The 17,500-nt window shown below is 45.7% G+C and overlaps 1 protein-coding gene across 1 annotated transcript in view; it reads left to right on the top strand.

Moving 5' to 3' along the window:
- ccm2l (CCM2 like scaffold protein) overlaps positions 1-17,500 on the top strand; it is a gene marked incomplete at both ends in the record, with an annotated part of 40,813 nt that overhangs the window by 5,406 nt on the left and 17,907 nt on the right. Inside the window, 4 exon segments of the mRNA XM_084186662.1 lie at positions 4-141; positions 295-366; positions 369-514; positions 14,426-14,555. Coding sequence (XP_084042788.1) covers positions 4-141; positions 295-366; positions 369-514; positions 14,426-14,555 — 486 coding nt within the window.

Raw genomic sequence — 17,500 nt, forward strand, 5'->3', positions numbered from 1 at the left:
GAGGGAGCTGGGAGCGGAGACAGACCAGGAAGCCTGGAGGAGGAAGCTGGGAGAAGAGGCCAGTGAGCGGGAGCTGGGACCGACCCAGACCGGTTGGGGGGAGTTGGGAGAAGAGACACGGGGGCAGCGGAGTAGGAGGAGGTACAGTATGAAATGTTTCATGTGTTTCTCTTTTTAATCACGCTCATGATCTTATGTCATGTAAGCTACACTGTTTCCCGTATTGTAAACTGCTAAAGTGTATTTGTATGTGTAAATATAATCAATAACTATACTGAACTGTAATCTATATAGGTAGCTGGGAGAAGAGGCATGGAGCTGGAGGGAAGCCTGGAGGCAGCTGGGAGAGGAAGCACACCCAGGGAGGAGCTGGGAACGCAGGCAGGCCTGTACAGGGAGCTGGGAGAGGGGGAAGAGCTATGGAAGCTGGGAGAGGAGGAACCACAACCCACTGGAGCCGACACCATGCCCTGATGCCTACTGTAATCTGGTCATACTGGCTGTGGAGAACCGGGTGAGACATACACACCTCTCTCTCTCTCTCTCTCTCTCTCTCTCTCTCTCTCTCTCTCTCTCTCTCTCTCTCTCTCTCTCTCTGTCTCTCGCTCTCTCGCTCTCTCGCTCTCTCGCTCTCTCGCTCTCTGTCTCTCTGTCTCTCTCTCTCTCTCTCTCTCTCTCTCCCTCTCTCTCTCGCTCTCTTTCACTCACACTCTCTCTCTCTCTTTCTCTCTCTCTCTCAATTCAATTCAATAGACTTTATTGACATGGCAAGTAAAATTACTTACATTGTCAAAGTATACATATAACAAAAATGGTGGGACCAACAGCAATAATAATAGTAGTAGTGGAAATGGGATTACCATTAACAGCAACTACAACAACAATATTAATGAGAATAACAATACATTAAAGCAATAGTAGTCGACTAATCTCAACATGACTGAGCAGACATATTACATGCTATGAAAGCCAAAACAAAACAGGAAATATTATTGACATTACATTACAATTTTCACTGGCTGTCCCTCAGGTTGTGGCAGGAGGACACATATTTGGCTGCCAAAATTGCACATTTTGGCTTTTCACCCAATAAATATTTGATTTTTTCTTCCTCTTTTATAGTTTCAAATTCGTTGTACTGAATGATAATTTTGGGAAAGAAAGATTTTCTTAGGTCTGAGTATTTGTCACAGTGTAATAGGAAATGCAGCTCTGTCTCTACCTCTCCCCGGGGGCAGAGTGCGCACAGCCTGTCCTCTCTGGGCAGCCAGGTTTGCCTGTGACGACCGGTCTCTATAGCCAGACTGTGCTCACTGAGTCTGTACCTAGTCAGTGTTTTTCTCAGTTTTCTATCAGTCACAGTGGTCAGATAGTCTGCCACCATGTACTGTCTGTTTAGAGCCAAATAGCATTGAAGTTTACTTTGATTTTTTGTGGTGTCTTTCCAATAGGTGATATATTTTTCTTTTTGCTTTGTGATGATTTGGTTGGGCCAGATTTTCTGAGTGCTGTCCTGAGGCTCTATGAGGTTGGTTTTGGTTAGTGAACTGAGCCTCAGAACCAGCTGGCTGAGGGGACTCTTCTCTTGTTTCATCTCTTGACATAGTAGAGCTGTGTGATGGAATGTTTTGGGGTCACTTGTTTTTAGATGGTTGTAAAATTTGATGGCTCTTTTTTCTATTCGAATAAGGAGGGGGTATTGGCCCAATTCTGCTCTACATGCGTTATTTGGAGTTTTTCTTTGCACTTGCAATACAGTCTTGCAAAACTCTGCATGCAGTATTTCGATTGGATGTTTGTCCCATTTGGTAAATTCAGTATTAGAGAGCGGACCCCATACTTCGCTGCCATATAGAGCAATTGGTTCTATAACTGATTGGAAAATTTTGAGCCAGATTCTAATTGGAATTTCGATTTTAATATTCCTTTTAATGGCATAGAATGCTCTTCTTGCTTTGTCTCTCAGCTCATTCACAGCCATGTGAAAGCTACCTGTGTTGCTGATATTTAGTCCTAGATATGTGTAATTTTTGGTGTGTTCTAATAGAACTGTGTCCAAATAGAATGTATATTTGTCATCCTGATTTCCTGACCTTTTTTGGAATATCATTATATTCGTTTTTTTTAGATTAACGGTCAGGGCCCAGGTCTGACAGAATCTGTGCAGATGATCTAGATGCTGCTGTAACACCTCCTTAGTGGGAGACAGTAGCACCAGGTCATCTGCGTACAGCAGACACTTGATTTCAGTGTTGTGTAGGGTGAGACCAGGTGCTGACGATTCTTCTAATGTTTTTGCCAATTCGTTAATGTAGATGTTAAATAGTGTTGGACTTATTGGGCAGCCCTGTTTCACTCCACGTCCCTGAGAGAAGAAGTCTGTTTGCTTGTTGCCGATTTTAATCGCACATTTGTTTTTAGTGTACATTGATTTAATAACATCATATGTTTTCCCTCCAATACCACTTTCTATTAGTTTGTAAAAAAGACCTTCATGCCAAATTGAATCAAATGCTTTCTTGAAGTCTACAAAACACGAGTAGATTTTGCCTTTGTTTTGATTTACTTGTTTGTCAATTAGAGTCTGGAGGGTGTAAATGTGGTCTGTTGTACGATAATTTTTTACAAATCCAATCTGGCTTCTGCTTAGGACGTTGTGTTCATCAAGGAAATTATGTAGTCTGCTGTTTATGATACTGCAGAGAATTTTCCCCAAGTTGCTGTTAACGCAAATTCCTCTGTAATTATTTGGGTCAAATTTGTCTCCATTTTTATAAATTGGTGTGATCAATCCTTCGTTCCAAATATCGGGGAAAATACCTGCAGTTAGGATAATGTTGAAGAGTTTGAGTATAGCCAATTTGAATTTGTGGTCTGTATATTTGATCATTTCATTTAAAATACCATCAGCACCACAGGCCTTTTTGGGTTGGAGAGTGCAAAGTTTTTCCAATAATTCTTGTTCTGTAATTGGGGTATCCACAGGATTCTGATAGTCTTTGACTGCTGATTCAAGGATTTGTAATTTTTCTTGTATATCTTGTTGTTCTGGGCTCTTTGTTATATTGCTGTAGAGGTTTGCAAAGTGATTTCTCCACATATCCCCATTTTGGATAGCCAATTCCTCATTATGAGGTTTGTTTAATTTATTCCAATTCTCCCAGAAGTGGTTTGATTCTATGGATTCCTCAATCACATCCAGCTGATTTCTAATGTGCTGTTCCTTTTTTGTTCTTAGGGTGTGTTTGTATTGCTTCAGTGTTTCCCCATATTGAAGACGTATATTTTTGTTGTCTGGGTCTCTGTGTTTATGATTAGATATATTTCTCAATGACTTTCTTAGATTTTTGCAATCATTATCAAACCATTTTTCATGATCTATTATTTTTGGTTTGCTCTTATGTTTCTTAAGATTAGCCAAGGAGGCTAATTTGTCAAATATAAAGTTTATGTTCCAAACGGCCAAATTTATACCTTCATTGGTGTAGGAGAATGTTAATGCTAAAAAGTTGTCCAGGAAAGATTGTATTTTTTGGCTACTAATTGCTTTTTGGTAGATTTCTGTACTGTTTGCACTCCATCTATAGGTCTGTTTAGTACCATGTAATTTATTGGGCCGTGATGCTTCATGGTTGGGTTCTGCTCTTCTCAGATACACTGTGATTTTACTGTGGTCAGAGAGAGGTGTTAGTGGGCTGACTGTGAAGGCTCTGAGAGACTCTGGGTTGAGGTCTGTGATGAAGTAGTCTACAGTACTGCTGCCAAGGGATGAGCTGTAGGTGTACCTACCAAAAGAGTCCCCTCTTAACCTACCATTGACTATGTACAGACCCAGTGTTCGACAGAGCTTCAGGAGCTGTACTCCATTTTTGTTTTTCACTTTGTCATAGTTGTTTCTAGGGGGGTATGTGGGGAGGGAAAGGTTGTTGCTTCCCGGTAGGTGTTTGTCCCCATGACTGTTAATATTGTCTAGTTCTTCTGCTGTTCTAGCATTCAGGTCTCCACAGACCAGCACATTGCCTTGGGCCTGAAAGTGACTAATCTCCCCCTCTAGAATGGAGAAACTCTCTTCATTGAAGTAGGGTGATTCTGAGGGGGGAATGTATGTGGCACAGAGGAAGACGTTGTTATCTGTTAAGATAGCCTCCTTGTTGATTTTTAGCCAGATAAAGAATTCTCCTGTTTTGATCAATTCGATTGAATTAGTTAGTTCAGATTTATACCATATTAGCATTCCCCCTGAGTCTCTGCCCTGTGTGATTCCTTTTAATTTGGTGGATGGTACGATTATCTCCCTATAACCTAGTGGACAGCCAGTGGAAACATCACCTCTGCACCATGTTTCCTGTAGTACTACAATATCAACATCATCAATTTCTTTAAGGAAGTCTGGGTTTCTGCTCTTTAGCCCAAAAGCAGAGGACTTCAAGCCTTGTAAATTCCAACATGCAACGTAAAAAGACTTCATAACTGTTTTTTCTTTACATTCAAAATGAGATAAACACTCACAATCTAACAAGAACTATTAAAATAGGATTTTTCAATTAAGGTAAACTCTTATTATGCAAATGTGATTTGTTTATCATTTAAGATAGTATTTGTGTCATGCCACTTGGGTGGATGTAGTGTGAGGATGGTGGAGTTCTTGTGCTCATCTTACCATGACCCTCGGCCTATCACATGTGAGCATAGTAGATTCAGCATTTGTTTGATGTCACTCATTTCGTTGGTGGGAGCTGGACCAGTTGCTCCTCTCACAGCTTGTGCATAGCTCTGTCTGCCGGGCTGTGGCTCCTCCAGGTGTGGGTCTGTGGTGGGGGGGAGGGGGGTGTTAGGCCTCGTCTGGGTGGGTCTGAAGCTGGGCTGGGGTGGTCTGTGTTGCGCTGGATGTGGTGGGCATTGAGGTTGGTGGTGCTGTGGCCGTGGCTGGGGGGTCCAGGGTACTGGTCCGGGGTGTTGTCTCGGTGATCTCGGGGGGGTGGAGATTGCTCCGCTGTTCCTGGGTGGAGAGGTCGGGATGCGGTTTAAAGCGACGTCCTTGAGAGTCTTAGCAAGGATGGGGACTGTCTCCCTGTACAGGTGAACATGGTCATAGAGACAGTCAAGATCGAGGGTGGGATGGTGGGCCAGGTGTACATTGGGTCGCAGGGCACAGTCCCGGGAGAGGCTGGCGTTTATTCTTTGGATTGTGGCAGGGTGGAAGTCCTTCCTCTGTAGAAGGGTTGACACCACGATCCTTGAGTTGGGGAAGATTGCAGAGGCCTTCTCAATCACTCCCCGTAGTGAAGTCGCCACCCTCTCCTGCTGAGCACGCAGGTCGTTGCTTCCGGTGTGTATGATTATGTGGCTTGGCGACCCAAGCTGGGCCTTATCAAGCAGCGCCATGGCACTCTGCGTTGTTGGGCACCACACCTTTCTCGTTTTGTGTCTAGGGAAAAGTTTCTTCTCCTGAACAAACTTCCCATTTGAGTCCATCAACAGGACAATCTCAGCCAGTGTTTCTTCTGTACTGGAGGGGGTAGAGTTGGGGCTGGTGGGTGTTGGAGCTGGGGTGTGGCTGGTCTGTGCCGGTGCCGCTGTCAGTGGGAGGCTGTTCTGGGGGCTGGGGGGGAGGCATGCAGTCGGCAGGGCTGGGGAGGCCTGGCTGGTTGAGGTGGGCTCCTCTGCTGTGTGATGGCAGGTCATAGAGTGGTGATCTAGCTGCTCCTGCAGTCTGTCTTCTGTTCTCTTTCTCTCCTGCAGCTCCTCTCTTAGTGTGGTCAGCTCGTTATTACTGCTCTGCCTGTCTTTCTGGAGCTCTCTCACCTCCTTTGTTAGATCAGCCAGCTCTCTCTTGAGTCTATCTCTCTCTTGCTGAACTTCTTTCAACTGTGTTGCAAGGCTGCTGTCCTGCTCTGTCCGCACCTTGGTTAGGAGCTCCTCTAAGGTGTGGATGTCTGGTTGCTGTTTGCTCACACTCTCCCTGAGCAGGACCACCTCTCCCTCCAGTGTGGTGAACTGATCCCTCATGGCAGCCATGGTGGTGAGGAGGCCCTGAGGCTGCTCTGCACTGAGGGGGTCGCTCTCCTCCTGTGGCGTGTCCTCCACTATGGTGGGAAGAGAGGTGCTGGATGTGCCTTTTTGGGTGGGGATAGTGAGGGTGGTGCTGGTGGAGTTTGTCTTGTGGGAGGGCATGTCACTGGTGGTGTCTCTCTGCTCTCTCCTTAATGGTCTGAAAGTCTGTTTCAAACAGCCTAAGGTTACCTTGCACCATGACAGTCCCAGTCTTGTAGAGGTTGATTGTTATCATGGTGCTGTCAGGGTCATCTGTCTCTTTCACTTTCAGCTTCCACCCATTACAGATTCCCTCTTTCTTTACGGATGGGTAGTGAGAGCAGACTGCTGAGCGCCATGCATTTGGCTGGTCAGTGAGAAAGATGAGATTACTCACATCACCGTTTTTGTAGAGGTCTGTGAAAAGGGTTTCTGGCCTCCCCTTTAGTAGATTCTGTTTAAAAGCTTTCCTTGTTGTGTCATTTTTGGCCTCTGGAGGGTAGAGAATGGACTCAGCGCTGAGGGGGAGTGGGGACATGGTGCCTGTGGGCTCTGCTACTACTGCTGCTGCTGCTCTGTTCTGCTGCACCGTTGCTATGGCAACCAGTTTTGTTTGTCTGCTGCTGTTGCTAGCTAGCTCCTGTTTAGCTCAAAAACCAGCAAAAGGAGTGAAAAATCTTCACACACAAAAACAGAAGATATGTTTAAAGTTGGAGTCTGTGCTTCTTTTTGATTTACTCACTCAGTTTGGTCGTTTGATGTAGTTGTATTAATTCCCCTTGCTAGGTTTGTCCTAGCTCAATTTTCTGGCTGGCTCGTTAGCCTGCTGGCTAGGTTTTTGTTGTGTAGCTAGCTAGTGAGAGTCAACTTCTTAATTTGAGGCGCAAAGTTACTTTTTTTTCTATTCTGATTTAATAGAGTTGTTGTTCATCACTTCTTGCCTTGAATTATTTTTAGATTTGAGTGTTTATCTCATTCTAAAAACAAAAAAACTGAAATAAATCAGGAGCACATGTTGAGCATGAACTCTCTCTCTCTCCCTCTCTCTCTCGCTCTCTTTCACTCACACTCTCTCTCTCTCTTTCTCTCTCTCTCTCTCTCTCTCTCTCTCTCTCACACACACACACCTTGCAAAGAACAGGGTGAGGACTTGTCTCAATAAATGACATTACTGTATTAGCAGCCTGATGGGTTTTGCTAGGGCGTTGTGGATGGGGGTGGTGGATGGGTGTGGTGGATGGGGGTGGTGGATGGGGGTGGTGGATAGGGGTGGTGGATGGGGGTGGTGGATGGGTGTTGGATGGGGGTGGTGGATGGGGGTGGTGGATGGGGGTGGTGGATGGGTGTGGTGGATGGGTGGTGGATGGGGGTGGTGGATGGGGGTGGATGGGGGTGGTGGATGGGGGTGGTGATGGGTGGTGGTGGATGGGTGGTGGATGGGGGTGGTGGATGGGGGTGGTGATGGGTGGTGGATGGGTGGTGGATGGGGGTGGTGGAGGGGTGTGGTGGATGGGGGTGGTGGATGGGTGGTGGTGGATGGGTGGTAGATGGGGGTGGATGGGGGTGGTGGATGGGGGTGGTGATGGGTGGTGGATGGGTGGTGGATGGGGGTGGTGGAGGGGTGGTGGATGGGGGTGGTGGAGGGGTGGTGGATGGGTGGTGGATGGGGGTGGATGGGGGGGTGGATGGGGGGGTGGATGGGGGTGGGTGGGGGTGGATGGGGGGGTGGATGGGGTGGTGGATGGGTGGTGGATGGGGGTGGTGGATGGGGGTGGTTGATGGGGGTGGTGGATGGGTGGTGGGTGGGGGTGGTGGATGGGTGGTGGATGGGGGGGGTGGATGGGGGTGGATGGGTGGTGGATGGGGGTGGTGGATGGGGTGGTGGATGGGTGGTGGATGGGTGTGGAGGATAGGGGTGGTGGATGGGTGTTGGATGGGGGTGGTGGATGGGTGGTGGATGGGGGTGGTGGATGGGGGTGGTGGATGGGGGTGGTGGATGGGTGGTGGATGGGGGTGGTGGATGGGGGTGGTGGATGGGTGTAATCCACCTGTAGTGAGACAGTGAGAGCCTCCTGGTATTAGACTCATACATTAAAATGAATTGACAGTTAATTATATCTGTTCTACTTCACACATTTCTATCTGAATGCCCCAACATGTTGCCCTCCTAAACCCCACAACATGTTAGCCTCCTAAACCCCACAACATGTTGCCCTCCTAAACCCCACAACATGTTGGCCTCCTAAACCCCACAACATGTTGCCCTCCAATATCCGGGTCCACTTTCCACAACAGAAACAGAGTTCAGGACCCTGGTCTCCAAGAGACTGATGTACCTGTAGGCCATATCACATACAGTTACATACAGAACTGAACTCATGTGGTTTAAATTAACTTAACCTAACTTTCTACAACATGCAGTTCAGGATAGTTTTTGTGCCATTGAATCTCAGTCACTCACTCCACAATAAAGTGCGTCCCAAATGGTACCCTCTTCCCTATAGGCCCTGGTCTAAAGTAGTGCACTACATAGGGAATAGGGTGCCATTTGGGCCGCACACTGAATCTCAGTCCCTCACTCCACAATAATAAATCCTCCCTCAAAGGAAAACTATTAATAAATGTATTATCTATTTTTATTCATAGGGTTTTGTTTTGTTTGGGTGTGAAATAGCTTGTGCTTTGTTCAGGTCAGACTGACTGTGACACTGAGAAGCAGACACATACACACACACACAGAGACACACACACACAAATACACACACACACACAGAGACACACACACACAAATACACACACACACACAGACACACACACAAATACGCACACACACACAGACACACACACAAATACGCACACAGACAGTCACAGACAGACAGACAGACAGACAGACACACACGCAAAAATGTGTACACAAGCACTCACACACACACACACACAGAGACAGGCAAACATACACACACACACAAATACATGCACATACACACATCCTTCTCTGTCTTTCTCATGCTCATTCTAAACTAAACCCCCACAGTGAAATCCAATCCAATACTGTGGCGGACCTCTCACTGTCATGTAATGCTACTAATTATGCAATGCATTGTGTCCTAGTGTGTGTGTGTGTGTGTGTGTGTGTGTGTGTGTGTGTGTGTGTGTGAATCTGTGTCTGAAAACTAGCCGTCAAAGTTTTGCTTCCTCTGTCCTTGTTTCCTCCACTCCTTTCCTCTCCTTGAACGTGCGTTGTAGCCTAAGGGGAGGAACCTTCCCTCCTCTCCTCCAATGGGCTTTGAGAGGGAGGTGAGGAATGGGGGAAACAAGGGGACAATCTTTAACTGCATTTCCTTGATTCCTCACATCCTCTCTCCTCGCCTCTTTTTCAAAACCCGTTGGATAAGAAGGTGAGAGGAAAAGGCCCACTGACCTTCTCATCCAATGGGTTTTGAGAAGGAGACGAGGGAAGAGGATGAGATTCTCCCAAGGACAGAGGAAGCTATTAACGCCACCATGCAGTCTTTGTAATTTTATTTTTAAATCATCACTGTATGTCTAATAAATTACTGAGAGTGTTTATTTAATGAAAATAACTCAAATATATGTTTTATAATTAATATCCCTGAGCCTCCTTTGGCCCTTGAAATGCTCAGTCTGATCGTGTGGGTGTTAGGAAACACATTTGAAAGATATTGACATACACAGCCCTGATTGGCTGATAGGATGGTCTAGAGCCCACCCTCTTACCCAGATGAACAGTCATTGGTCTATTATAATCAGATCACATTGTGGCGTCATGATGTGGGCCAAAAGTTCCATCCCACCTGAACAGGCTGAAATTCCAGCAATTTTTTTCAAACAGCTCTTAGACAAAAAAGGGCATTATCATAATTTTTACAATTTCAGAATGTTATTTCGACCTCATAGTAGGGTCGGGACCATACCAGTATCGTGATACTCGTCAGTGTTGTGGCAAGGAAACAAAACACTTATCAGATTTAACTTATTTAGGAAAACAGCCCTAACGTTGGAAACAAACATCATTATGTTGTCATCCAGAGTCACACAGTATTTTACAGCAGGTTTTTAAAGGACCAAAGAGTTTGGTCTGCGTCATGTAAAAATTTTTAGCCATGGAAAAAATATTGCGACACTGATATCGTCCTACCTCATAGTACGTGCGTGGAAATATTATTTAAAAAAAACAACAGAAATAACATTTTTAAATGTACTGCCCCTTTAACATTTTTAGACAGTCCCAGATTGACTGACTGACTGAGCTATCATAATACCCATGGCCCGTCCAGAAACAACCTCTAGCCCCTTCAGAGTCTAGACACAGATCTGAGAGGGATTGATGGGTGGTGACATGGTGAGAGCTCCACTTTACCCTCTGATAGACTTGGTGGAATTTTGACGGTGTTTTCTTACACCTGTCCAATCCTCTCAGATCTCCACAAGTGTCTAGGAGTAGGGGCCAGTGCAGGGATCCCCAACTGGCAGCCCGCGGGTGTCACGATCGTTCACGGAAGAGACGGACCAAGGCGCAGCGTGATAAGCGTACATGTTTATTCATGTACTGAACACACGACAAAACAACAAAACAAACGATACGTGAAGTCCTAGGTTACACAAAACAAACCTTACGGAACAAGATCCCACAAACTAAACTGGTGCCAACAGGCTGCCTAAGTATGGTCCCCAATCAGAGACAACGAGATACAGCTGCCTCTGATTGGGAACCACCCTGGCCAACATAGAGCTAAACGAACTAGAACAAAAACATAGAAAACAAAACATATCAAATCCACACCCTGGCTCAACATTTAAGAGTCCCCAGAGCCAGGGCGTGACAGCGGGACGAATTTGGCCAGCGGGTGGTTCAAAATGTACATATACATATATATTTATATATATATATATTTATTTATTTTAATATTTTTTTTAGGGGGGGGGGACAAAACACCAGGAAATCAGCTCCAAGTCATTTTAATTTGGGAAATCTGTTCCCAAGTATTTCCAAGCATAGTTTTGTGGTCCTCTGTAGCTCAATTGGTAGAGCATGGCGCTTGTAACGCCAGGGTAGTCGGTTCGATCCCCGGGACCACCCCCATACGTAAAAATGTATGCACACATGACTGTAAGTCGCTTTGGATAAAAGCGTCTGCTAAATGGCATTATTTATTATAATAGAGAGACACGTGACCATATACAAATGTATGCAAGGTTTGAAATTATTATGTTTTAGTCAAATATCATATCTGTTTCGGCTTCTTTGCGGTCAATTTGCAGTCCACAAATTATTTGTAATTATGTTCCAGCCCCCCAACCATCCACTCAAGAAAACATCGGCCCACGCCTGAATCTAGTTGATGATCCCTGGGGTTGTTTCTGGGCAGGACCCCACAGCCCTCCTGGTGTGTGGTGGACCTACAGCACGACATGAGGCATTGGTTGGATGTGTCATTCCGTTGCTGTAGACACACATGGATTTGCACCAGGCTGATCAGACAGTTCTGGGTAGCTGAAGAACTGCTGTAAACAGTGAAAGGATATTACTGTATTTACACGTCTGCTATTCACACCCTTTGCTTCAATCCAGCTAGTTAGATGTGCAACCGCTGACTAACTATAGCTAGGGGAATATCTCTAGTCTAGCAATAGATACTGTTGTTTTGGCTGTATGGCATCATTGAATAAGATGACCAATGGTTAGCTGGGTGGCTAGGATACATCAGACAGCTAACCATTTACAGTAACAGCTGTTCATTAATAAGTCAATACGCTATAAATCTCATGCAGAAATTAAGAAATATTACTTTTTCTTGGTACTGTGGCATGGTATGGGCAGCTATTAATGGATTAATGAATAGATTCATAGAATCATAGAATCATAGAATCATAGAATCATAGAATCATAGAATGAAGTTAGAACTCCTACTCTGAAAGGACAGGAAGTGCACTTAACCAATGACAGGCATTCCACATCAAAATATCAAGTCGTTTTTGGGGGGGGGGGGGTTTATATGCAAAAATGAAAAACTATCCATTTTTAGTTTTTGCAATTTCTTTTCAAAAAACAAATAAACAAGCCGTTTTCACATTCCCGATTGCTCCATTTTAACTCGGGAAAAAAACAAATATCAAAACCTACATGGACCTTAATCTTACCTCAGGAATCTTGTAATAATGTTGTCCACGACATAGGCTAATTATCTTGACCGCCATCACAACGTAGATACCGAAATGTTCTGTCAATTCCCCAGATCAACATTAATTCCCTCAATTTAGCTGTTGTTCAATTGTGTGCAGTATCACACCTGCTCTTTATCACTTGACTGTCATTCAGAAAATCCTTTTCTGAATCAGCTGATGTTGGGGGATAATGTCCGTAACTAAACAACTAGACATCAAATGCGCATCAAACAACTATTGATTATTGAAGAATGACAGTATCAATGGATTTTGCAATCCCATACATTATTTTGGATATGTGTGACTGTTTTCACACCAGAACACAGTGTCGCCCTCCCAGAGTGCGAATAACCTTGGCGTGACCATGGACAACACCCTGTCGTTCTCTGCAAACATCAAAGCAGTGACTCGCTCCTGCAGGTTCCTGCTCTACAACATCCGTAGAGTGCGACCCTACCTCACACAGGAAGCGGCGTAGGTCCTAATTCAGGCACATGTCCTCTTCCATCTAGACTACTGCAACTCGCTGTTGGCCTGGCTCCCCGCTTGTGCCATCAAACCCCATGCAGCTTATCCAGAACGCTGCAGCCCGCCTGGTTTTCAACCTTCCCAAGTTCTCTCATGTCACCCCACTCCTCCGCACACTCCAATGGCTTCCAGTCGAAGCTCACATCCACTACAAGACCATGGTGCTTACCTACGGAGCAGCAAGAGGAACTGCCCCTCCCTACCTTCAGGCTATGCTCAAACCCTACACCCCAACCCGAGCACTCCGTTCTGCCACCTCTGGTCTCTTGGCCCTCCCACCCCTACGGGAGGGCAGCTCCCGCTCAGCCCAGTCCAAGCTCTTCTCTGTCCTGGCACCCCAATGGTGGAAACAGTTTCCCCCTGAAGCTAGGAAGGCAGAGTCCCTGCCCATCTTCTGAAAGCAGCTGAAACCCAACCTCTTCAAAGAGCATCTTAAATAATCCCCCTCCTCACCCCCCAAAACCAAAGAACCCTTTCCTGAACCAACAGTTGCACTTGACTCCTCCTCCTTACTAGCTCTGTCTTTGCTGATAGCTACTTTATTGAGGAAAAATGTACTTAACAATGACTGTGATATGGTGTTGTCCCACCTAGCTATCTTAAGATGAACGCATTAACTGTGAGTCTCTCTGGATAAAAGTGTCTGCTAAATGACTCACTACTGTAAGTCTCTCTGGATAGGAGTGTCTGCTAAATGACTCACTACTGTAAGTCTCTCTGGATAAGAGTGTCTGCTAAATGACTCACTACTGTAAGTCTCTCTGGATAAGAGTGTCTGCGAAATGACTCACTACTGTAAGTCTCTCTGGATAAGAGTGTCTGCGAAATGACTCACTACTGTAAGTCTCTCTGAATAAGAGTGTCTGCGAAATGACTCACTACTGTAAGTCTCTCTGGATAAGAGTGTCTGCTAAATGACTCACTACTGTAGTCTCTCTGGATAAGAGTGTCTGCTAAATGACTCACTACTGTAGTCTCTCTGGATAAAGTGTCTGCTAAATGACTCACTACTGTAGTCTCTCTGGATAAGAGTGTCTGCTAAATGACTCACTACTGTAGTCTCTCTGGATAAGAGTGTCTGCTAAATGACTCACTACTGTAGTCTCACTGGATAAGAGTGTCTGCTGAATGACTAAAATGTGAAGATAAAAAAATTTAAACATAGGGAGATGCGAAATGTTGCCAGGTTACAGAGCACTTCTGAGATCTCCATACAAAAAAGAGTCCGACAGCAATACCCAGGAATTTCACAGGATCAAGTTCAGTGTGCAATTCAACTGATAAATGCTTAGTACATGACATAACAACAAACAGCAGTATCACATGTAAGGAAAGAAAGGTCGTGTTTTATGTCACACGATTTTTGCCGAAATCTGTGACGTCTCCAAGCATGAGAAAGGGGCCAAACAGGTTTTGATTCAACTCATAAATTATATTCAATGTATCTATGTTCCCCCTTTATATCTTAATGTACAGTATTCACGTGAAAAATAAAGCCAAATTATTATGAATTACTTTGTAACAGCTCCAAACAGTTGTTCACTATAAGAAATGCTCACTGGTGCCCTAGATTATAGAAAGATCTACAACCCCCCCCCCCCCCCACACACACACACACACACACACACACACACTGTGCTCTCCTAACGATGGTGTGTGTGTGTGTCTCTCTCTACAGGACGCAGCAGAGGAGTACTGTGCTCTGATCTGTCAGATGTTTCAGATCATCTACGGACACCAGACCATAGAGTGTGTAGACAGGGCCGGATTCCACTACACCATGCCAGACCACTACTGGCTACAGAGGAGTGAGTCACACACACACACACACACACACACACACACACACACACACACACACACACCAGAGGAGGCTGGTGGGAGGAGCTATAGGAGGATGGGCTCCTTGTAATGGCTGCAATGGAAATCAATGGAACGGAGTCAAGAACGTTGTTTCCATGCGTTTGACGTGTTTGGTACCGTTCCATTGATTCCATTCCAGCCATTCCAAGGAGCCCCTCCTCCTATATGCTCCTCCCACCAGCCTCCTCTGACGCAGACACCAGACCATAGCGTGTGTAGACAGGGCCAGACAGCTAGCGGCTACAGCATGCTGACCATTATATAATTAAGCAATAAGGCCAGAGGAGGTGTGGTATATGGCCAATATACCACGGCTAAGGGCTGTTCTTAAGCACGACGCAACGCGGAGTACCTGGATACAGCCCTTAGCCGTAGTATATTGGCCATATACCACATCCCCCCCGGGCCTTATTGCTATTATTACATTTTACATTTTAGTCATTTAGTGCATACATTATTATTATTTTTATTTTCATACTGGCCCCCCCCGTGGGATGCGAACCCACAACCCTGGCGTTGCAAACGCCATGCTCTACCAACTGAGCTACATCCCCTGCCGGCCATTCCCTCCCCTACCGCTGGGCCAATTGCGCGCCGCCCCATGGGTCTCCCGGTCGCGGCCGGCTACGACAGAGCCTGGATTTGAACCAGGATCTGTAGTGGCACGGCTAGCAGTAAAAATAAATGTTTTGTCATACCCGTGATATACGGTCTGTTATACCACAGCTGTCATCCAGTCAGCATTCAGGGCTCGAACCCCCCAGTTTATAATGGAAAATATAACACTCTTAGATAAACTCTAAACTGGTACACTGCATAAGTCATATGCAGGATGGTACACGCAGCCTCCCATATCTACATGTTTTAATCATTTCATCTCAGAAAATGTTTTCTTCAACCACAATATTTTCAACATAGAGCTATTAGCAGCACTATTTGGGTTGGTTTTGTCTCAAGCCAGTGAGTTTATTAACATTCTTCATCAAGAATATGGGCAAAACGTCATTAATAATGTAACCAGTTGAGAACCACTGTCTTAGATAATACATCCACAATCAATGGTACACAGACATTCATTCAGAAGTACATAAGCCTTAAAATAGACAGGCACACTGCCTTAATGTAGACAGGCACACTGCCTTAAAGTAGACAGGCACACTGCCTTAATGTAGACAGGCACACTGCCTTAAAGTAGACAGACACACTGCCTTAATGTAGACAGGCACACTGCCTTAAAGTAGACAGACACACTGCCTTAATGTAGACAGGCACATTGCCTTAAAGTAGACAGACACACTGCCTTAATGTAGACAGGCACACTGCCTTAAAGTAGACAGACACACTGCCTTAATGTAGACAGGCACACTGCCTTAAAGTAGACAGACACACTGCCTTAATATAGACAGACACACTGCCTTAAAGTAGACAGACACACTGCCTTAATGTAGACAGGCACACTGCCTTAACGTAGACAGACACACTGCCTTAATATAGACAGACACACTGCCTTAAAGTAGACAGACACACTGCCTTAATGTAGACAGGCACACTGCCTTAATGTAGACATTGTTATTTCTAACAATGACATCTACATATATTTCAGGATCTTGTGTATCCCTGGAAATAAACAGAATTCATACAAACATTACAGTTTTGAAAACATAGTGTTTCATGGTCTCATGGCACACTTTACCCCGGGTATGGGGTGAGTTGAGCTGCAGGACAGGGTAAGTTAAGCCCGGGTATGGGGTGAGTTGAGCTGCAGGACAGGGTAAGTTAAGCCTCCTACACATTTCTGTCCTGAATTAAATATTACCACTAACTTTTTAAAACCATGACTATCTTTATTTCCCCAAACACAATCGCTTTTAAATATTTTAATCATTTGAAGCATCTTTTAACACAGGCTTAACTCCCAACAAACACTTTGTACTTTTACATAGTCCCTGTTGTTACCTCATATCCCAGTGATAATGCCCTGCATTACACCCGGGAAGAAAACACTTACATTGGCTCAACTTGCCATTGGCTCAACCATTGGCTCAACATACCCCATGGCAAACATTTGGACTATATTAGCCCACACAGTGTCACGGTCGTTGAAGAACGGGTCAGACCAAGGCGCAGCGTGAAATGCATACATGTTTCTTTAACTGAATAAACATACAAAACGTGACGTCGGAAGGCTATACACTCTATCAAGCCAAAACTCGCCGAACACAAACAAGATCCCACAACCCAGGCAGGAAAACAGGCTGCCTAAGTATGAACCCCAATCAGAGACAACGAGCGACAGCTGCCTCTGATTGGGAATCACACCTGGCCAAACATAGAAATACAACACCTAGATGTAAACATAGATCTATCACCACCTAGAACTCAACATGCACACCCTGACCAAACTAACTAGAGTTCTGTAGGTCAGGGCGTGATAGTACCCCCCCCCCCCCCCCCCCCAAAGGTGCGAACTCCGGCCGCACAAACCTGACTTAACAGGGGAGGGTCCGGGTGGGCTTCCAGCCTCGGTGGCGGCGCCGGCTCCGGCCGTGACGTCTCCTCCCTTACTAACTCCGCGTTGCACCCCTGGACCGGTCTGGACCTCAATCCGGAGCTTCCCCTCTCAGTCCTCCCACGATTAACCGATCCCTGTCTGGACCCTGGTGTGGGAGACTCCGAACCTAGAGAGGGGCTGACGTCTGGACCCGGAGTGGAGCCGCTGACCAGAGCTGGGGTGGGCACCGGTGGAACAGGCACGAGCCGTGCCAAACTGGGAACACGTAACACTGGCTTGGTGCGAGGAGCAGGAACGGGCCGGGCCGGACTGGCGACACGCACCACTGGCTTGGTGCGGGGAGCAGGCACGGGCCGTACCGGACTGGGAACACGCACC

This window comes from Coregonus lavaretus, assembly GCF_964263955.1.
Source record: "Coregonus lavaretus genome assembly, chromosome: 22".
In the NCBI taxonomy this organism is placed as follows: Eukaryota; Metazoa; Chordata; class Actinopteri; order Salmoniformes; family Salmonidae; genus Coregonus; species Coregonus lavaretus.